The sequence below is a fragment of the Tympanuchus pallidicinctus genome, unplaced genomic scaffold (assembly GCF_026119805.1).
Source record: "Tympanuchus pallidicinctus isolate F22 unplaced genomic scaffold, pur_lepc_1.0 scaffold22, whole genome shotgun sequence".
Classification (NCBI taxonomy): Eukaryota; Metazoa; Chordata; class Aves; order Galliformes; family Phasianidae; genus Tympanuchus; species Tympanuchus pallidicinctus.
The window spans coordinates 26,169,328-26,191,461 of record NW_026294739.1 but is presented as its reverse complement, the minus strand read 5'-3'; the positions used below and the strand labels follow the sequence as shown (position 1 = coordinate 26,191,461).

The 22,134-nt window shown below is 44.0% G+C and overlaps 1 protein-coding gene across 4 annotated transcripts; it reads left to right on the top strand.

Annotated features, from left to right (window-relative positions):
- Position 1: 1 nt before the first annotated feature.
- On the top strand, positions 2-21,806 carry LOC128081947 (hepatocyte nuclear factor 4-beta-like). Of its 4 annotated transcripts, XM_052685699.1 has the most exons (12): positions 2-98; positions 197-324; positions 6,767-6,971; positions 8,767-8,861; positions 11,483-11,530; positions 14,191-14,297; positions 15,053-15,208; positions 15,566-15,653; positions 16,207-16,359; positions 18,090-18,326; positions 18,924-19,037; positions 20,089-21,806. In XM_052685699.1, exons 2-12 carry the CDS (start codon positions 210-212, stop codon positions 20,223-20,225), a joined length of 1,455 nt encoding a protein of 484 aa, XP_052541659.1. In that variant the 5' UTR covers positions 2-98; positions 197-209; the 3' UTR covers positions 20,226-21,806. The 4 variants fall into 4 exon arrangements, with proteins under 4 accessions (XP_052541659.1, XP_052541661.1, XP_052541658.1 ...); XM_052685701.1 differs by lacking the exon at positions 2-98 and having other exon boundaries at positions 128-324; positions 20,300-21,806; XM_052685698.1 differs by lacking the exon at positions 2-98 and having other exon boundaries at positions 128-324.
- Positions 21,807-22,134: the final 328 nt, after the last annotated feature.

Below are 22,134 nucleotides of genomic sequence, written 5' to 3'. Positions count from 1 at the left end.
GCGCAGATGCACCCCGGGAAGGGAGGGGACTGCAAGCAAGAAGGAAAGGTTTCGTCCCTTCTCTGCTGGCATTGGGAGGGGACTGTGGGCAGAGCTAGGTAATGATTTGTCACGGAGAGGGCTGGGGTGTCTCTCTTTGCAGAGGAAAACTTGGCCGTGATTGACAGTAGGGCTGTTTTTGCCGCTTCCCTTGCAGTTGACAAGTAATAATGAAGCTGTGTCAGTCCATCATGGACATGGATATGCCAGATTACGTCGACTCCTTGGATTCCTCTTATACCATGCTAGAATTTGAAAACCTTCGGGTTCTTCCAAACAACACTGGTGAGATTCCTATTCGCTTCCTCTGTAATAACCTCTACCGCCTTTGTTAAAAAGCTGAAAGCGTAGGGCAGGCAGGTAGGAGGTGTGGGGCAAAGGGTGAAGAGGCAGTATTTAAGCAGCTGACCTTCCAACTTCAGTTGGATCGGCAGTAATATTTGGGCTGAAATGGGATGGTTTCACTTCCTGGTCCTTTTGGAGTTATTCATTTCCTTGGTCTGCGAAGCATCATGTCCTGAAGATCCTACAAGATACTGCAAATGCTGGTGGAGCTCTTGATGGCATACCACACATTTGGCTCCCTATATGACTTATGCAAAAAGTTATTATCGATATTTCTGCCTTAAAAGTTATGTTTCACTCCTAAATATGGCTTGGATTCTTATTTAACTGTTGGGAAAAAAAATGCCACCCACATGGCTATTCACACAATATACCATGTATCCAATACTTGTTCGTAGATACTTAGATTGAGAAGCAATATCCAAAGGATCACTTGACTTATTTTTGGTATCTTGGTATCAAAATGGTCTATTAGCTCTTAGGATGCATAAAGAATGTGGCTGAGATTCATTAAGTTCAATATAGGAAGACTTTAACTTTGGTCACAGAATTAAAGCATATTGTGTGATATTTGGGATTTGTGAAGTCAAAGGTGTTCTAGATTAAAGAAAGCACTATTCTGTGACATTAATTGTTCACTGCCTGAAAAGCAGAGGACATTTGAGTTGTACAGCATAAAACCCATCATGTAACTGAGATTCTAATGTTGGTGATGCCTTTGGAGAGTTTTGGCCATATTTCATTTAACTTGTTAAGAAGCTTAGTGAAATGGAGATGGGATTTTTATGGTCTCACATTTTCTCATTAGTTGACTCCTCATCAAAAAATAATCAACATTTTTAAAGGGCTATTATCTACAACATAAAATGTTTGGAATTATTATAGTGGGAAACGGAATTTCTCAGGAGAAAAATGAAGTAAAAAGGCCCAAAGAATTCAGAATTTAAAATTAGCTTCAAGAAAAGTTCTTTCTCTGTCCCAAGAAGGATCGTTCTTTTTATTATTATTATTATTATTTTGTTATTTTTTTTGCTAGATACAGATCTTATTTCTTATTTTTGTGGGAAGGTTTTGAGACACCACTCTACTCCAAAAATGACATTTAAAGCAGATATTTCACTTTATCACTCTGCTGAACAGCAAGATACTTCTTACTTTTTAGAGTGGTATAAATCTCCTCAAAATTCAATATAATTTCGCAAATTAATTACCAAAACCTGCTAGGGGCTCTTTATGTTTTTTTTTTCATTCAGTAGAACTGACAGGCTGAGTCTTTCTGAAGTTTATCTTGATCAGTGTTGGGTTATTTGTTTAGCTGTTAATGAGTAACTGGTTCTCTCAGGAACTAGCTGTTTTGAAATTAGCTTGTTTGTCTTGGGTAAGTGTCCTCTTCTACAGTTTGTGAAAATAACTTGAAAAAAGACCTCAGATGTCCATGCCTGGAAATGTACTGCTAACCAAACAAGTCATCTCCTGTAGATAACTCAAAAACTAAAGTTCACAGAGATTCAAAAATATTTTAAAATTGTTGGAATCAAGAAATAATTTTCTTTTAGATAGTTTAAAAAATGTAATGGATTTGTTTAAAACCAGATCTACCTCATTGAGTGAAATTATTCTTTACTTCCTTTACTAAACTGAACTGCAATTTTACTGTATTATATAAGCTTGAACAGGATGGGGTGCCACAGGAACTTTAATGGTATCAGAGCTGTTACTTACATGCTGAGTGATGTGAAAGTGAAAAATAGAATGTTTTCAAATGAGGCAATTCATTCTTAAAAACAACTCTTATCTTCTTTGGAATATAACTATTTCATCAAAATCTGGGGTTAATTGATGATGTGGAATGATGTGATGGCTAAGATTCAGAAGTTACAGTTCTGAGATGTGCCTAGAAACATTTTGAATCTTCCACCCCTACGTAGGTCATAATTTGCCAAACAGTTCAAAATAAGAGTAGAATCCATTACAGGAGTAGAGGGGAAGTTTAAAAAACTACCTGTTTTAAATAGAAAGAAAAGCAAAAGGAAGTCAGTGAAAATCAATGTTAATCCTTCATTTCCTTTGTAAAAATACATGTTGTAACTGCAGAAACTTGCCCATTTGGTAGAAACTTGTTTCCTTTACATTGGCTGGCATTGCAAGCCATCTTCTCACTTGGTTTTTTTATGTGCTGCTAATACCCACTTCCTTATGCTCTTGTCAGAGTTGTCATCTTGCTTAAAATATGAAGCAGTATTAAAATATTGCACTAATTCTTTAGTCAAATTTTCTCCCACTGCAGTGCTTGTTTTCCTTTCTCAGCACTCAAACACAGCACTGAACCTTGAGAATTTGGCAAATGTTGGCAAAACCCTGTTCCCAACCCCACTGCACCTTGAACTGGCTGAAAGCATGAAAAAACCATCTCAGAACATTTGCCCATTAGAAAGTGCAAATGATGAGCATCCGAACCACAGGCCAAGACTGGCTTGGGATTTCTGGTGCATGGAAGGGAAATCCAGGAAGCACTGCTTGGTGTGAAATATGCATTCAGAAGAGAAAGAGATTGCCTTGAAGAGATTGGCAACCAATAGCATAACTGAAAGGAAAAGCAGAAAAAAGGTCTGAGGGGTCAGGTATGCTGATCTTCAGCTCTGAATGGAAGCCAGATACCATTCCCTAGCAGCATCCTCACTGTTATTTCTTATTATTGTAAATATTATCATCTTCACCGCAGCCCCAGTTTGGTAATGGCTCACATATTAGTGCAATACATAACAAAAAGTTATATGCATTCAAGTTTGCAAGTTTAATTGGCCCTAAAGCTGACAAATACACTGGGATACCCTTATAGCTAGATAGAAGCATAGAATCACTTAGGTTGGGAAAGACTCTTAGATAATCAAGTTCAGCAATCCAGTTAGTTCCTGTGCTGCATGTTGCTCATACATAGAATCATGGAGTCATTAAGGTTGGAAAGACCTAAGATCATCTAGTCCAACCATCAACCCGTAGCTCACAAAAGGCATGAAGCTGAAACTTTAGGGATGATCCTAATGAGGAGTTTGGTCACAACCACAGGTCTTCAGCTCAGCTCAGGACCCAATCAGTGGAAGATGAGTTATGGTCTTTGCTTGGAGAATATCCTCATCTTCACCTTGCCAGCAGAAATTTCAGAGGTACTGTGCTGGCATGGATTAGGAGTTGTTCTATTGTATCACAGCCATGAACATCTATAACTGATCCATTTCTGAGCATCTCTCCCTGGGGATCTCAGTGATGAATGCCAGGCAGCAACACCTCTGGAGAGGCACAATGTGTTCCATGATGTGTTGAGCAGGTCCTTGTCCTGTGTCAGTAAGGGCTCAAGGAAAGAACCTACAGTTTTCAGCTAATTTCACAGGCATGCAACAATGATAGCATGGATCCTGGCTTTCCTCTGCCTTTCTTAGCAGTGATTAGTTCTGGAAAAAGCCAGACATTCCCCAAATACTGAGTAGGTTTGAAAGCCCCAACAGAAGTTACTGGATGCACGCAATATTGTTTGTGTCTTTTCTGTTTTTCTGAGCTAATTCTCATTAGGAACTCATGATTAACTGGAGACGGGATTTTGTAATTAAAATTAATCATTGCAAGTGACATATGCATGCCAGCTTGTGGCTTTCTTTTATCTTTAAAAATTTCTACTCTCATCCAGCTCAGCTGAAGAGGACATGGGGGACTGAACTATTAGCTATATATCTGCCTGAACATACAGCCACCCAACAAAACTGTAGCAGAGGAGGGCAAAATTTGGCTCCATGGGCCCTCACCTGCAGCTGGTGGCTATGCCTCCAATATGTACCAGGTTTAAGACCAGAATAACAATTTCTTACCTAACACAGTTCCTCACATGTCTTACTCCCATGCAGGGTACAAAACAACACCCTTTTCTGGTGAACAAATGCTTTTCCAGCATCATTTTGCAATCTTGACCCAACTGAAGAATGAAGAGTCTATTTGGGAACCAAATTGTATGACCTTGGCTTGATTCCTCTGAAGTCAGTAGAGAAAGCACGGGTGGAGTGAGGAGAAAATTGGCTTTCTTATCTTTATTTTTGTTGTGCAATTTTTTTTAATGGGATCCAGCACATTTGGTGTATTTGTTTTTGTTCATATATTCCTTCAAAAAAAGAACAGATGAAGCAACAGAAGCACAAATGTTTAGCAGTACAGCTACCTTTGAAGGAGTATTCCAGTACAGCTTACTTAAAGTTATCAAATCAATATTAAATATAGAATCAATGTAAAAACATCTAAAAATCAATTTGAATTACCACTAAGCACTTCTCATATGGACTCTGTTTGCACTTACCTACTGATGAATGTCAGAGCTGCAGCATGGCACATGGGTTATGGCAACAGGTAAATCACAGTTCCTGTCATTAAAAACCAAGAATTATTTCAGTATTGTCATTTTTAACTCTTGTGTTGCTCCCAGGTCACTCCAACCTACTCATTTGCTCACCTGTGTGTTAGAAGGTGAAATAGAAATGAAAAAGTCTTTCTGAGGATGCAAACAGAAATCTGACCTTTGCATTTGTGAAGTCTTAGCTAAAAATGTCTTCATCTCAGCCTTAGCTAACAAAATTCCCATAAAAAAAAATAAAATCAAGCCTTATTGGCTTTTCAGGGGGGCTTTTTATTACGATTTTCATTGCATAGTAAATATTTTCCCTATAAATTTTTGATGAGTATTTACATATAAAAATAACATTCTCCTTCTGTGTATTTATATATAAGTTGCGTGAGGATGACCCAGAGATATTTTTACACATTATGCATTAGAAAACATTCTCTAGACTGCCCACATCAAGTACCAATTCCTCCCCCTCAAGTAATTTTCTCATTTTTCTCATTGTTCGATACACCATCTGCTGAGCTGTTCTCCTTTCTGCCCAGCTCTCTTGTCCCAGAGCCTTCCCTAGGTCACTGCAGGACGAGATCAGCTCCTCTGGAGCAAAGAACACACTCCCAGAGGAGTGATAAATTCACAAAACCATCCTGCAGTGAGTGCTCAGGTCAGGACAGACTCCACAAACATTCCTTCTCTCAGCAAGATGTAAACACTGTCATCTGCATCTTCTCATGTCTCTCTCTCTCTTTTTTTTTCTTTTCACCCAAGCTCTGCCTCGAATTAGGAGAATTCAGAGGGATTCAGAGGGCAGTGAGTCTGGTGGTTAAGGCCAGGGGAGAAGCTTAATGGGGAACTTTCAGCAGTGTATACACACAGCCCAGGCAGAGCTATTCCTGCCCCAAATGAGTGGGTGCAAACAGTGGGCATTCATATGACATAATTTTAGGTGTCAGATTTAGAAGGTCAATCCTCCTGTGCTCCTCTGTAAGCAGTGGAACGTAATGGCCCTCTTCAGTGGGTAAAGCAGAGGAGAAACCACACTGAGGGGAACGAAAGTGACTCTTGTTTGAGCTTCTGTCTCTCTCTTCCAGCTGCAGAGGTGACCCCAAGGTGCCTTTCTTTCACTTCTATTGTGTGCATGAAGTAGTTCATCTTTCCTGTTTCTTCTGCTTTCTTTTCTCTGCTTTCTATTTATTTGAGCTAACAACATTTTTCTTCCAATGCTTTTTGTGGTGCAGGCTTTGGATCATGTTCTTCAGCTGTCTAACTGGGGAGATGGCTCTCCATCCCTCAACAGCGTGAATCTCACATCCAGATAAGGTTTCTCTGCATCTGGTCTCCCCAGAGCCTTTTCTTCATCCTGGAGAAAGAAGGCTCCAGGAGGGCCTGAGAGTGGCTTTTCAGTATCTAAAGGAGCTATAAGAAAGAAGGAGACAAATTCTTCAGCAGGGTCTGTTGTGACCAGACAAGGGGAAATGGTTTCAGAATAAAGGGGGGAGATTTAGGTAGGATACAGGGGAGAAGTTTTCTGCAGTACAGGTGTTGAAGCACTGGCAGAATTTGCTTCATAGATGTGATGGGCATTCCATCCCTGGAGATACCCAAGGTGAGACTGAATGGGGCTCCAGGCACCTGATGGAGCTGTAGGGGTCCCTATTCATTGCAAGGAAGTTGGACCAGATGGCCGTTAAAGATCTCTTCCAACTCATATGATTCTATGATTTGTCAAGAAAAGCAGCAGTAATTGTTCAGTTGTCATGAATGCACTGGGTTATAAGCCTTGAAGTCTCCCTGCTCACTGAGGCTAAGAAAAATACCACTATCCAGCAGCAAAGCCAAATGAGCTAGTGCCAGCTGAGGCTGAGAACAGCATGGCTTCCATCTGGAGGTTTCACCAGCAAAACATACGTTGTGTGCACATGCGGGTAAGGGGCGGGCTCAGCACATGATTTATCTGACAAAAATCAACCTGCTGTCTCTTGATTCTGGATTCCATCACAGAGGAGGCCAACGGGCGCTGTTCAATGCCCGCAGAGACCATCACAGCTGAATCAGCCAACACCAACCTGCTCAACAACGGCATTGGCTCCCTTTGCTCCATCTGCGGGGACCGGGCGACGGGCAAACACTACGGGGCATCCAGCTGTGATGGCTGCAAAGGCTTCTTCAGGAGGAGCGTCCGCAAGAACCATGTCTATTCCTGCAGGTACCTGCCCACTCTATGAGATTTAAATGCCATTGATACTGCAAGTAAGTGGGGCAGTGATCAAGTTGTACAGTGAGGCCCCCCCATCCCTTGTGTTGCATTACTGTGGTGTGAATGCTGACAATAATGATGCAGTTTAACTTGTGGCCAGAAGATAGGGAGCTAAGGAGTAAGCTATGTCCTATCTCATCTTGGACGCTGGCACCTTTCATGACACTGTGCAATCTGTTTTGTGAGTTCATACTGTCGTGGTGTCATTCAGGGGAGAAATAGGGTCATGAGGCTTGTGTAAGAGCACAGCCTCTGGATGTGGAGTGACACCACAACCTCATCACAAACCAGCAAGGGAAAGCAAAGGGTGAAAAAGGACCAAAGCTTCAGAAATATCTTCTCAAAGCCTTATTTTTCCTGGTAACAACGTGAAAGCAATAAGCATCCAAGAACCCGTCACTTCCAGAGTCACCACAGCTTCTCCATCTTTGTTTTCAGACACATTGAATTATGCATGCTTACATATCACTGATAATTTTACAATTATTCCGAGAATGTAGCATGGACCAGTGATGATTCACAGCCACTTTGGCACACAGGTACACATTGGAGAGATTTTTTTTCCAGGAGGATGCCATAAATTATAAAGCAGCTATCTTGGTTGGCCTTGGAAAAACGGTGTTTATTTTAGCACAGGAGGAAGAGAAAAAAACTCGAACCCACCCTCAAACTTTTAATCTATGATTAAAACCTGGAAGTTTTCTTTTTGTTCCAGAGTTCTTCTTCCTTTTAAAGGAGTTCCATATTTTTGTAATGCAAGTTGCTCTTTTTGTCAAAATGCTCCTGGGATATTTATCACTCCAGGTCACATCAGCCACAGAAGACACCCAATCTGATATCAGACTCCACCTGCACAGTGCCCATCCCATGCACTGCAGGATCCTGTCAGGAGGATTGAATAGCTACTACTGATTTCTTTGAAATTTTGGCTCTTGCTTTCCTGGGAGCATAATTGTTGCCCCTCCCCAGGAATCGATGAATCACAGTGACATTTGGCAGCCTGGGGAGTTGCAGCGTGTAAGCCAAGCAAATGGTAAATGCTTGCCTGTCTGTGAATCCTTATTTGGTGAGCCATGCTGTATTTAGCCCAGCTCAAAGCTCTGTTGTTTATCGCAGACTTGAATTCCTTGGAAAGCCTTTGGGTTTTTGTACCTTTGGCTTTTTACCAGCCTGGGAATGTGCCTCAGCTTTTACAACCTAATGATGGCCCCAGAGCAACCCACATTGCCTCTTCCCTGCACAACAGATCCCTCTTCCATCCCTTCATCCATAGTGGCCTAGCCTACATGGGCCATCACTTGGATGTTTCTCCATCTCCTGTTGAAATGAAGAGGAATGTGAAGGCCACTTACCTCAAAAGTAGACTATGGGCACAAAAGGGTTTATGGGCCATGGAGCATTTATTCTCTGCAAAGTAAGACAGTGTCAACAAACTGGTCCAAACTAGACACCTGATAGCCATCTGAAAGTTGGAGATGAAGACCCCAACTCCGCCAACCACCAGCCCAACTTGTGTCACCATCACACTTCAGCAGCCAAAACCATCACAGTCCTCATGGAGTAGATGGTCTGAAATTGCTGCATTCCCAGCTGGCAGTGGGAAGATGGGGAGTGGGGCCAAACCAGCACTGATTCCACCCATTCCCTCCAAGGCCTTTGGCTCCTTCGTGAGTCCTGGGGTTGAGGCTGCTCAGGGTGAGCAGGGCACAAGCCACGTTGCTCCATCTTTCCCATCTCCTTCCAGGTTCAGCCGACAGTGTGTGATAGACAAAGACAAGAGGAACCAGTGCAGGTACTGCAGGCTGAAGAAGTGCTTCAGAGCCGGCATGAAGAAAGAAGGTAGGTGTGAGAAGGCTGCCTGCTGCTGTTTCTGGCCTTGCTCCATCTGTGGGAGGTGGTGGAGGGAAGCAGCAGCTCTTGTCTGAGCTGATGCTGTGTTCCCCAGTGAGAGGGTTCTTGTTGCAGCTGAAAACCCCATTTTCCATTTCTTCAGATGGGAATTTCAGCTGCAGCTTTGTGCCAATATCCACACATCCCGGGAGGCTTCTCTCTTTAGGTGATTCAATACTGGGAGAGGGATTGCCACCAAATTTGCCCTTTACCTAAGGGGTGAAATCACAATTCCACAGAAACCAATGGGAAATTTTTCACTCATTTCTGGTAATTCATAACTTTTCACCAACGATGACAAGAATCTCTTTCCAAATCCCTGACCATCTGGAGAACAGGGTGTCTTGCAATTTGGATAGGTCATGGTTGTAGCTAAAATGCCTGCTGGTTTAGTTTAGGAGAAATGGAGTAAATACAAAGCTGGGAAAAAAAGTAGTTATCATAGTAATATTAGCCAACCAAATCTGCTCTCAGTTCTAGTTGAGGACTGAGCCAATCACCAATGCAGCAAACTCCACAGTTTGGAAAGGCTGAAATCTGGTTATCAGCTCCATTCTTTCATCTGAAGCGTGATTTTTATTGGTTTTATGGCAAAAGTTATAAAACCTTGGCTCATTCCTTCATTATTGATTGCAGCTTGATGCATGATGACGCATTCCAAGTTCCACATCGCCACATTCCTTGAAACTTATTTTATGAGTGCGTGGTCAGGTTGTGTGCTCACAAACTGCTCATGTGTTTGGTACAGAAGGTTTTAAAGCACCTTGAGCAACTGCTCTGTAGGAATTAGCCTAGCTGACCAGAGCTGTATCCAGAACACGTGTGCAGAGCTCAGAAAGAAATTTTCTTGCACAATTGTGTGTACAAAAAGAACGCCGTTGTTTGCTTTAGGTTGGTTCTGGATTAATATTAAACAGTACTGTGAAGCATAAGGGAAGAAGAGAAGCCGTGTCTTGGGGTAGAGCAGGATGATAAAAGTGTTTATACAAATGTTTCAGTGGTATGCACCAATTTGTGCCAGATCCACGACATCCACACTCAGTGTGTCAAGTCGTCCCAGCACTGGCACACAGCGCTTTGACACTTGTTCTCTGGCACATCATTTTTCAACCAGCTCACGTAACAGCAATCAGACTTTCCAGGGTGTGGTAACAGCACTATTTATTTATTCACCGTAGAGAGAAAAAAGATGGAAACGATCCTTTTCCCAGCCTGGGTGTGACAATACACCTGGGGCGTGGAGGTGGGGTTGTGTCACTTCGCCTGTTTCAGTGGCTGGCACCATGCTGACCTGCTGCTCCATGGTGTGGTGTGCAGCACTGGAAAACTTGCTGTCCTCTACGTCTCCTTAGCCTGGCAGAACTAATGGATAAGCTGGAGCTTTGGATCCAGAGTGATTTTTCTTCTTTTCTGATCTTCTTGTGCTGTAAGACATGATGTGACACTTTTGGATCTTTTTCTCCTCCTTTCCATGCTGGAAACAACTTTGTTGGATAAGAGAATGAGAGTGGCTATGCTAGCCAGTCTGGTAAAATGGGAATTTCTGTCCAAAGGAGAAGCTGTATGATGCAAAAGCTTGACCTGCCTATAGGGGCAGGTGCATGGCTGTCTGAGCACTCTGAATTTGATTCTGCTTTTTGAAAAGATGTTTCACACTTGAGCCCTATATCTCTAGTGAGAAATTTTGGCAAAGAAACACCCAAAATATCCATGCTTGTGCCATGAGAAGGGATCCAGGTCCCATTGTCAACAGCAAGAGTAAAGAAGGGCCAACACATGAGTCTTGTAGAAAAGTCTCCAGATTTCCTAGAAATTAGCTCGTTTAGGAACACTCCTACTCGTATCACATTTTTTCGTATCAATAACTCATTTTAATAAGCAGACACTCATTGAAGTCAGGACAAGCTGTGAGGAAAAGACTTGCTTGAATGCTCTCCAGATCTCGGATAGTTGCAGATCTGCTCTCTTTCTCTTGGTGTGTGGTAAAGGTCAGTGCAGTGCCTCAGGGCAGTCGATGTACACTCTGACATCTCCATCCCTTCCGTGCCTTTTCTGGCTTTCTCTCTACTTCCCTCTCTTTGCACAGAACAAGGTTTGATCTCTACTGTTTCACACAATACCACCAGACAGATTTTTGACCAGGAAACCATCTATGAACAAGGAGTGTACCTGATATTAAACACTCCCCAAAACTATTTTTAGCAGCTATTTGTCACCATGCTCAACCTTGAACAAATGAGCAGGCTGTGATTTCTCCAATGAGCCTGGCCACCAGCTCCTGTGGAGCTGAACTAATAACCTTGGTGCCTTTTGAAATGTCCAGCACCGCACTGTCAGGATGCAGTTTGCTGGTGAAGAAAGAGGTTAATATTTAACCTCTTGTCCCCTTTAAAGAAATTTATGAATGTACATGAGCTCCTCTGGTTTTATGCAGAAGTAAAAAGAATGATTACTACCACTGCACAGTGGGCGGACCTGAAGCTGTTATTTGTTTATTGTTAAATCAGACAGGTTTATAGAATGATTTTGTTAGCATTTCATGCCTTTTGTTTGCATGTCTTTTCTACCAACTTGTAGAGTTCTCAGACTGCAGTGCATTGCAAAGAGAGATGGAAAAGGTAAAGCATTTTGATGGCCATAAACCATCCCTCAGCATGTGAAAGGATTAAATGTGCATGTTCCATTGGCTTTTATGTGCAAATAAAATACACCACCCCTACGAAATCAGAGAAAGTATGGGGGAAAAAAATGATTTGTGCATAGAAATTAATCCAGCAACAAGAAGGAGTGAATCTGTCAGCAGAGATGGGTACTCTGTGAGCTCCAATGGAGCACTCAGAACTCCTTCTCCTGCTGTCTCCTTGTATGCTGCTCATTAATTAGCACAATTCCTACCCGATTGGCATTAAATACGGATTGTTTTAGCAGAGTAATAATGGCATCTCTTATGTAGGCAGGTGGCAAAGGAGAGCTTTATCATCTGCAATTCCTATGGAAAACTACTGGTTTGCTGCTGTTCGCTTCAAATCAATGCCTGTGCCCAAATCTACTGGATTCTCCAGAGGTTCCTTGTCACGTGCTCTGTACTGATGTGGCAAGGCAGCAAGGACAGAATGTTTGGGAAACATGGGATTGTTGCAATCCCACAAACACACCGCTGTTTGCCCAAGAGCCGCAGCGAGCGCTCCGCATGCCAGCATCCTCAGTGTGCTCATGGCAAAAGGACCCGGGGTTGCTCCGAGTATGGAAACGTCAGATGGAGGAGATGTTTGTTTTCTCATCTGCTTCCCACAGCCTGAGACATGTGGTGAATTCCTTGGAGGGAGATGCGGGCATCGTTCTGCCCTCCCTCCAAATTCCCTGGGGAGAAGTCGAGGTCAGAGACGCGCTGTCCCTGAGCAACAGCATCACAGGGACGTTTTCCCACTGACGTCTCCTTGCGTGGGGTTGCAGGGGTTCTTCTCATCCCTGGCACCCGTCTGCCTGCAGGGATGCTGAGCTGTTTGGGGTGGAGGAGCGGAGCCGTGTGCATCGTGGTTGGATATTAGGAAAAAAATACTCTATGGAAGAGAGATCAGGCATTGGCACAAATTACACAGGGAGGTGGCAGAGTCACCATCCCTGGAGGTGTTCCAGAACCATGGCAATGTGGCACTGGTGGGATTGGGTTGTTGTTGGGTTGGGGATCTTGGTGGTCTTCTGCAACCTGAATAATTCTATAATTCTGTGGGCTGTCCCTCAGCCATCAGCCTGATCCAGGTCTTTCCATTCATTGGCTTTGGAAATCAGAGCATGAATTGAGGACAGCATGAGAGAAAAAGGATGGGGAGTGAGGCTTGCTGGACACGTACTGGAAATAGTGGAGTTTTAGTCCTTTCTTACTGTCAGCAAAGCCAAGATCACATCTAGGCCAGAGCACCTTCTGCACAGCCATGCCTTGCCACCATGACCTACACCTTGCCTTTTACAAGCACAATAATTATAGCAATATAATTACCACATAGCAATAAATTATTTTTGTACAGGTAAAACATTAACTCCCTTTTGTATCTAATTCCACAGCATCTTGGGTACTTTCAGTGACAACACCCAAATCACCTTGAGAAAGTCAGCCAGGACGTCCACTTACACTTGAGATTGAGCTTATCAGGGTATGAGGAAAGCACTGAAATATGTGCCATAAAAGCAAACTGGTGAAAAACAAGCTGGAGGCTCTTAAAGGAGTCTGTCATAGGGGAGCAGGAGAGGTTTGTGGGACCCATGTAATTGTGTTCATTGATTACTATGGGAAAATTATCTTGTCTTGGGAGTGGGTAAAAGGAGCCTATTCATTCCAAAGAGAGCATCTGCTATGGAGCCAGATGTGAGAAGTAGGGCAGAGACCTGCCAGGAAAAGGTTGGCTTTGGGTTGGCTTCTTTCTGTTCAAAGCTGGATGCTGCCTGGTGTATAGAAAAAAAGCAGTGAAGGGTTAATCTGTTCTGAAGATTAACTATAGCTTATGGATGTATTTAAAGTGACCACTCATCTTTCTTTAAATCACCTTTTAACTGTCTCAGACTGAAGAGGCTTCACTGCTACACGTGCGTGCAGAATACCTCTTCCAAATGGACTCCACCAAAAGTGGCTCTGAGGTGTAAAACCTAAAAATGGCTCTGGTGTCTCAGCCCTTGCAGCCCCGTGCCCAGCCCACCTTGTTCAACTCAGCAAAGCTGAGTACCAGATCCTGGAAAACAAGCAGCAGGCTTCTATGCGTCATGGGAAGTATTGATTTTGCTGCTGTTGCCTGTTTTCTGCCCTTTCACTTTGTTGGCCTCTCATCGGGGGCCTGTTAGGAACACAGATAAGAGGTTTGACCCAAGCTGACAAAAGCCCATAAACCAGGCAGCTTTTCCATCCCGTGTTTGGAGAAATCTGGAGAAATGTGTCCTGAGCAAAGAATCACAGAATCATCAAGGCTGGAAAAGACTTCCAAGATCCCCCAGCCAACCCCAACCCACCCCAACATGCCATAAGCACATCTCTCAGTGCCACATCCTCATGGCTCACATCTCCATGGATGATGATCCCACCACCTTCCTGGGCAGCCTGCGCAGGTGCATCACTGCTCTTGCAAGAGAAGAAACCTTTCCTAATATCCAACCTGAAAGGAACCTGAGAAGGGACCAATGGGGTGGGCAGGGCCAATGGCTGTAACGAGGAGCAGTGGGTTGAATTGAAGTTTCTTTCCTTCTGAGCTTCTTTAATGAGGAGACTTCTGCTCCCCGGCTCTCTTTGCAGCGGTGCAGAATGAGCGCGACAGGATCAGCATCCGTAGGAGCAGCTATGAAGACAACGGCTCGCTGTCCATCAGTGTGCTCACCCAGGCCGAGGCAATGGCACAGCAGGTAGGAGACCCAAAGACAACCCCCAAACAAGACACAGCCTTTGAGGTGTGAGATGCAGAGCTGCGATTCTGAAGGATGCCCCGGGTCCCCTCTGCCCCCACCCCAATTATTGCTGCACCCTAAAAGCTCTCCAAAGTTCAGGCAGAAGTTCAGCAGCTCTCTCTGCACAATGCGTCCTGGCCAGAACACAATGTTCCCATCATGGCCAATTACATCTTTTATTTGTTACTTCGTTTTTACCAGGGAGGAAAAAAAATAAAGCTAACAAAATTGCTGTCTTAAACAGACGCTGATTGCTTTCTGGTTTCACAACGAATTTCGCCCTGAGTGTCCTTTAAATTGTTATGCAAATCGCCTCTCGCCACTGAGGCATATGGTCCAGATGTTGCAGATTACATGCAACAATGCATCCATTTCCCTTGCAAAAATCATTACATTTTAACTCTCTGCCCACCGTGCAGCTCTTTAGAGATCAAAGTGGATGAGATTCATCCCAGACACCCACCTCGGGGGGAGCGCATTTCATGCGTTTTGCTGGTTTGCTGCGAAGCTGAGCCCCAGTGCTGTAAGAATGGGGACACGGAACAGGCTGTGAAAGAAGCAGGGATGGGACGTGGTGCTGGGACCGAGCACCACCTCGTGGTGCTTTGCCTGGGGAACAAGTGTGCAGCCATCGCTGCGGAGAGAAGACTCGGCTAAGAGAGTGGGGAGGGGTAGGATTGCACTCATCTGGGTATGCACTGCTTCTCTTTCAGTATTTGCCACTGAGCCCCGTGCACAGCGCTGATATAGCAATGAAGAAAGTGGCCACCATCAATGATGTGTGTGAGTCCATGAAGCAGCAGCTGCTGGTGCTGGTGGAGTGGGCCAAGTACATCCCTGCATTCTGCGAGCTGCCGTTGGATGACCAGGTGATGGGCAAATGCCTTTCCCTGTAGTGCTGCTACCTTCCCTGCTAATTTTCAGCTGTACTTTTCAGTGGGGAAATCTGGTATCAATATATTACTCTGCAAAGCAACATACTGGCAGGAGATGAAGAATAATAAAGGAAGAATAATAAAGGCAATGAGTTCAGTAGCCTAAAAGCCCAAAAATACAGAACTGGTCACTCCAGTGTGCACAGGGACCCAGACAGCGAGCTTTTCCCTTTACTAAAACCTGGTAGATGACTATAAAAGCCATTTGTTTCCTAGGAACTCAAGCCATCCCCCTTTTTGCTCTTTGAGTTGAAGTTCTATTAAGACCTCTCTCTTCTGTGTTGTCTGCAGGTTGCCTTGCTCAGAGCCCACGCAGGGGAACACCTTCTCCTTGGGGTAGCCAAGCGATCCATACCCTACACCGACTTTCTACTATTAGGTAAAGTACTGAAAGCACTCCTGCTTTTATTATCTGCACACATAGAACCTGGATAGGTCACTGCACATCTGGCTCAGGATTGAGTGCTCAAGGAGGCCTCTGGAGAAGAGTAGAAAGGGAGAGGCAAATACACTGTGACTTTTCGTAGGGTGATTAAGGTTGGAAAAGACCACTGAGATCATTTTTTACACCTGTGCCCTTATGATTTGAAACTGTTGTTGGGAAAACCTCTCTATTAAGCAGGATCTCAAACAGTTGTGTCATGGTTTTGCAACAGATTGTTGGGGCACAGTGAGGAATTTGAGTACTGATGCTGAAAATTGTAAAGCAGAGCAGAAGATGGGACAAACTTTGAGTATGGTATTAATCCATTGATACATGCAAAACTAAGGACCAAAGAGTCAAATCCACACCTTGCTTTTCCATTGTGAACCTGGGTGTTGTTCACAACTCTGCATAGCAGTAGGACTATCTGGCAGCCCAGGTCTGGGCAACTGATGGGTGAGACCATTTCTGCAGTGCATTCAACATTGAATTTCTCCCTTGTCCCCAGGGAACGACTTCATCATCCCAATGCACTGTCCAGAGCTAGAAATCGCTCGTGTGGCCACCAGGATCTTAGATGAACTGGTGAAGCCCTTGAGGGACATCCAGATCGATGACAACGAGTACGCATGCCTTAAAGCCATCATCTTCTTTGATCCAGGTACGTGACTTTCCTGCTTGCAGGAGCAAGCACAGGGCTTGAGGAGATGTTGTGTTACAGGAGGATACAGGAAATAGGGCAATGGGTGGGGAAACGCAGCTCTTCCTCCTGCTTTTGCATTCCTAAGAGCAACTCTGATAGCCAGGCTGAAAACCCCTTGGCAACAGCTCTGCATTTCACCCTATTCCTGAACACTTTGCTATTTAGCACATAGTAGCTCCAGCCAGATGTGCAAGTCTTGGCAGAATTCAGAGGAGTTTTGCTGCTTCTGTAGGTGGCTTCAGGAAAGCCCATTAGTCTGAAATGAAAGAGATGCCTATTAAGGACATATATGCTCATACTGAATTATGCATTAGCTGAATTAGTTGACTGAGCAGCAGTTTGAAGCACCCATCAGAGTTCTGAGATGAGAATTAAAAACCACAGAGAGCTGTGGACTGTTCAGGGCACTGAGTAGCCAGAAACATCAAGGATGTCTGTTAATGGATCTTGCTGGCAGCCAGCACCAGCGAGAGCAGAGCTGGGCAGCCCAGGGTGGAGAAGAGAGCAGGGAAACATAAAGCAAAGAAAAACTTGCTTTGCATCATCCCTATATTGTCATTCCACAAACACCCCACTCAGGTTCCCAACCAAATGCCTACAGCATGCACACTGTCCCCTCAGCAGAACATTCAGCTTTAGGTGTATTGCCCTGTAGCTTGGAGGAGAGGAGGAGGAACGATTCCAAGCAGAGAGCAACGCCCTTTTGTCTTTGGCATCTGTTAGCGTGGAAAATTAGAGTACCATCTTCCATTAATCATTCTTTGCTGTGCTCTCTGATTTGAAATCAAGATACAGGAGTTCTACAAACATCATGATCTTTGGCTTGCCAAAGTGCCTGCTGCAAACCTGTATAGGGATGGTGTTATCATGCTGTTAGACAAATTAGCTCCTCCGCTGATTGGTATCTCAAGCTTTAGATCATTGCAACAAAGAGGCACCATGATTTCATCTGAAAGAAAAGAGTGCCAAGTTCTAAGGAAGTAAAATTCATTCATGCTAACAAGTAGGCTTATCCTTGGAGTTGCATGTTGACATACACTAACTTGCTAACCATTCTATTGAATCTCTTGGCATGATGATCCCTAGAATGTAGTGCTTGGCCATTCTTTGTAGACTGAAGGAAATGGCCCAGTAGCCAGAAATTTCTGATTTAGGGTGTGAGGAAAATCAGGAGTGGAAAGCTATAAATTGTGCACTTCAACACACCTTGAATATTTACTTCATTAGGCAAAACTAGACCAGCAGTCCATGGAAAACAGAGGGACCATGGCTCAAAGACATGAAATCAAGGAAAGAAACTAGTGCTAGAGCTCATACATTTAAACAGATAAGCTCTAAACCTGCATGGATTTAGTGAGAAGAATTGAGACTCAAAATGCACGGGGGAAAGTCTCAGCAGTTTGCAGAACAAACACAAATCAGTTTCTAAATCCTTCCTCTTCGCTCATGCACCCAGATGCATCTATCTGAGTTAAGCTCTTTCTATTTGCACTGAAATAGCCTATTCCATCTGAGAAATGAAGCAGTGACAGTGCATTGTACATCTGCCAGATAACCTGCACACAGAGATAACTGTCACAGAGTGATTTCTATCTCAGCCTTTTCCCTCCCTGGAGCATAGTTGCCAGCGTAACACTTCTTGGCTGCAAGGGTCATCAATTAACTTCATTTCTTCCACCCCTCCCTAGACTGCAAAGGCCTGAGTGAGCCAGGGAAGGTGAAGAACATGCGTTTCCAGGTCCAGGTCAATCTGGAGGACTACATCAATGACCGCCAATACGATTCCCGGGGCCGCTTCAGTGACATTCTCCTGCTGCTGCCCCCACTGCAGAGCATCACCTGGCAGATGATCGAGCAGGTCCAGTTCATCAAGCTCTTTGGTGTGGCAAGGATCGACAGCTTGCTGCAGGAGATGCTGCTGGGAGGTAGGAGCACTGCTGAGAAAGGGGTTTTATTATGAAGCCATTTAAGGGGCTTCCTGCCTAGATTTTCTTCCTGCCTAGATGGTCCTGGGAGGAGGGAAGTGAAGGATCAGCTTGAATTGTAGCTTAAACATGGGACGTTCTCAACTCAAGTCCAATTCCCAAATGGTTCCCTTCTAGCCTATCTCTGAAAATGTAAGCCCAGGGACAGTTTATAGGAGTGGGTATGCTCTGTGTGCTTCACAGCAGCCAGGAGCTTGACTTAGGCAGCCTACTTGATGCAAGCTGCAGGGAGACAACATATTTTAGCTAGCAATATACCAAATTATATAGGAAACCCTGATAAGGGCAGTAATTGTGAAACACACACATAGACGAACCGTGTGGTTGGTTATTAGCTGAAACCCCAACCATTTGGGAGCAAAAAGGCTGAAAGAACAGAGAGCGGGAGCAGGAAGGAAGCAAAGAGGAGCCAAGACATTAACCCCCACCCACAGAGGTCTCCCATATTTCCTGAGAAAAGAGCTTTGTGCCTGACCATCTGGCTTTCTCAGTAATGATGTGAAGAATGATGTCTTTCTTTTCCTGATTACACCGCAGGAACCACCATTGATGTCCAGTACCAGTCAGGACCTCCCAGTCTCAACCTGGACCCATTGCCAGGACATGTGCTCCCAGGCAACATGAGCTCTGTGATTCACGCTGTCCCAGACCGTACGTGCCCATTTTTTTTTTGCTGTCAGCATAATGAGAGGACTGGGAGGGGGAAAGGATTAAGAAGGCATAATTAGATTTATTGATCTATGTAAGCATCACAATGAATCTGAGTCCACGCCACTCCTTGTTGACTTGCTTTACTATGAAGTCTGGAGACATCTTCCAAAGACAAGGCATGATTTTCAATTAATACCACTAATTAATTAATACCAGATGGATTTTGAGATGCTACCAAACACAAGAGTTGAAAAAAAAAAAAGAAAAAAAGAAAAAGAAAAAAAGAAATGAAGAGTGGTGACTGTGTGTCTATGAACAGACAGTGCTGGGTAACACCACAAAGACTCACATAGAGTTAGCAGTGGGTAGAAGTGCCCTACATAAAGCATCTTGGTTGCTGTCAACCAGATAGTACAAAATACAAGATGACCACATGTCCACCTTTGACCTCTCTGGACACTGCTGCCAGGCAATGGCTCTTCGTTAAAGCATTTATGCACTGTCATAGCAAATGGACCATGCTATTTACAGCTACTGTAATCATGTCTTTCAGTTTCCTTCTGCAAGTTATGATCTTACACTTCTTATAGCATATTTTGCTCTTTCTCAGCCATATAAATCTATACTATGTTATGTAGCTTTTTCTTTCTTTTTCCCCCCCCTTTTTCTTTCCTTTCTTTTTTAAAGCCATCTTGCAGAAGGGAAATTAGAGAGATGCTGATGGAGAAACATTATGTTCTGTAAATGAAGTCCAGATGCCAGCAGGTTGAGCTATCTTCTAAGAGTGGAAGGATTAAAAAGTAATTAGGGGCAAGCATTTTCCAAGAGCAGAATAGTGGAAAGAGCTGATATATGCCTATCAGTCCCTCTGGGCCTCACTGCAACCCAGGAAGAAAGGATGTGCCTGGACTTGGGATCTCTCCCACATGGCCCACTGCTCCCCCAGCTTCTGCTCTTTAGTTCGTAGGATGGTCTGCTGCTTTTATTTGGATGCTGCTTCACTGAACGACATCCAAGTCCATTTTAATTCTGTCTCTTTTCTCTCCCACAGCATCTCCTGAACCATCCCTTCCATCTCCTTCTACAAGCACAGGCAGCGAAGACTATAAACTAGGCTCTAGTGCAGGGCCAAGCGCCGTAGCACAGCTCTTACCTCAGACACTGATACCCAAGCAGGAGATTTTATAGGGAGAGGTAGAAGGAGAAGCTGGGAGCAATGTGGGAACCACGCAGAATGTGAACCAGGTCCTTTCTTTTTGCAGAGGCAAAGCACAGCAATCCCCTGCCTGCCACCGGACCTGGGGGTCACGCTCTTCCCTGTCAGTGAGTAAAGCAGAGGGCACCAAGCTGCAGCAGGAGCCACAGCACGAGTCATCCTACAGCTCATCCCACTGATCTCACCCTCATCTCACACGTGATTGGGGTTAATGCTCATCTCACAGGACCAAGACTGCGAGCTCTTCAGAGCAGGTCCTGATTGCGTTTGGTATCACTAAGCTCCCTGTGGTCATAACCCTTTTGAAGCCCCTGGTTGCTATCATCGTAAAAACAAACGCCTGATGCAGCTCCTGTTAATTGGCAGTGAGTACAGCCTGCATCAAATTATCAGTATGGAAAGGTCTATCCCCATTAAAAATGTAATTACACTCTTAATTCTCCCACTGCAAATTAAGCTTTAGGAAGAATATCTTCCGAACTCTTTCATCTTCATCACCCTTCCAGATGTGACTTGTTCCACACAGGCCAGCTAACCTTTACTACTGCTCAGTTCTTAGTTGTGATCAGGAATGGCAAGGTCTCAACATTTTGTCATTTTCCATACTTCACAATGTATCTGGAGTCCACCCACGAGTCATTTGCAGCCTCTGCTTTATTGGCATATCCATCTAATACCACTCAGACAGCAGAAAGGAGCTCTGCATCTGACTATGGCAAAACCCACAATGAGCAGCAAGCTCAAGAAACCACCTCTAACCATGACACTACTTAAAACAATCCCAACAGATGACTACACAACCTCAAACGTTCCTGAAGCACAGTCACTGGCACTGTGTTTATTCGTATAAATTGAACATTACTAGAAAGCAGACTCCTGGATTTCTATAGAGCTTATGTTCCTTCCTGTAAAGCCCAATGACCTTCACCAGTCAGCTCTCGATGCATTAAGACGGACTCGGATTAAAAAGCAGGGTGCAATGGGGAATTCTTTGTTCTTGCATGGTGCATTAAACTCAGCCCACGAGCACCGGCCCCTGCCTGTCACAATGCTGCGATGACAGTGCCCAGCAAAGGCTTTGTGAGGCTTGTGAAGCACTCTGAGATCCTCAGATGGAGCACATCACAGAACTGCAATCTCACTGAAAAAGGAAGAGCAGCCGAACCTGCAACCAAAGGGCACTACTTTGTACTCAGGTTATTTCTCACTGCTTGGGGAGACATTTTAGAGTTACCATTCTACAACAGAGGTCTGAAAACCACTGAAGACTGGGTTGATTCCACCCAGCATCTTAGTGTTTTGTTTTACTAATGCCTATGACAAATTTGACCCAACATTATGTGCTGATGACTCTGATTTGACACAGCTATAGCTGGAGAACAAATTCCACTGCAAGCATTCCTGCTGCGTCCATTCTTGTGTAACATCGCTCCCAGTTCCTCCATCGTGTAAATGACATGCTTTTCTAGAAATTAAATATACGTTTATACTCATTAATGGTAAGAAAATAAATCTAGTGGAAATAAATTCCATATGGTTCACAGTTCTTTAAATGACAGCTTGCCTTTCTTGTTTAATTTGAAGTTTTCAAGATTCTCTGTTGATTTCTGCAATGCAAACGCCTTAGGGATTACATACCTGTAACACAAGCAAAAGAATCATCCATGCCTGCAAAATACAGCGTCCTCTTGACAATCTAAGACACTACTTAATAGAATAAAATTGATCTGGCACAAGTAGGTAACAGATTCGGGTTCCAGAGCATAGGTAGTCTGGTAAAGCCTTTAGAAAACAATAATTTGTCTTATGACAGGCCTGCATTTAGGGCCAGAACAGAATCACAGCAAAAGTGTTTCCAGCATCCCTACATCAAATACCACC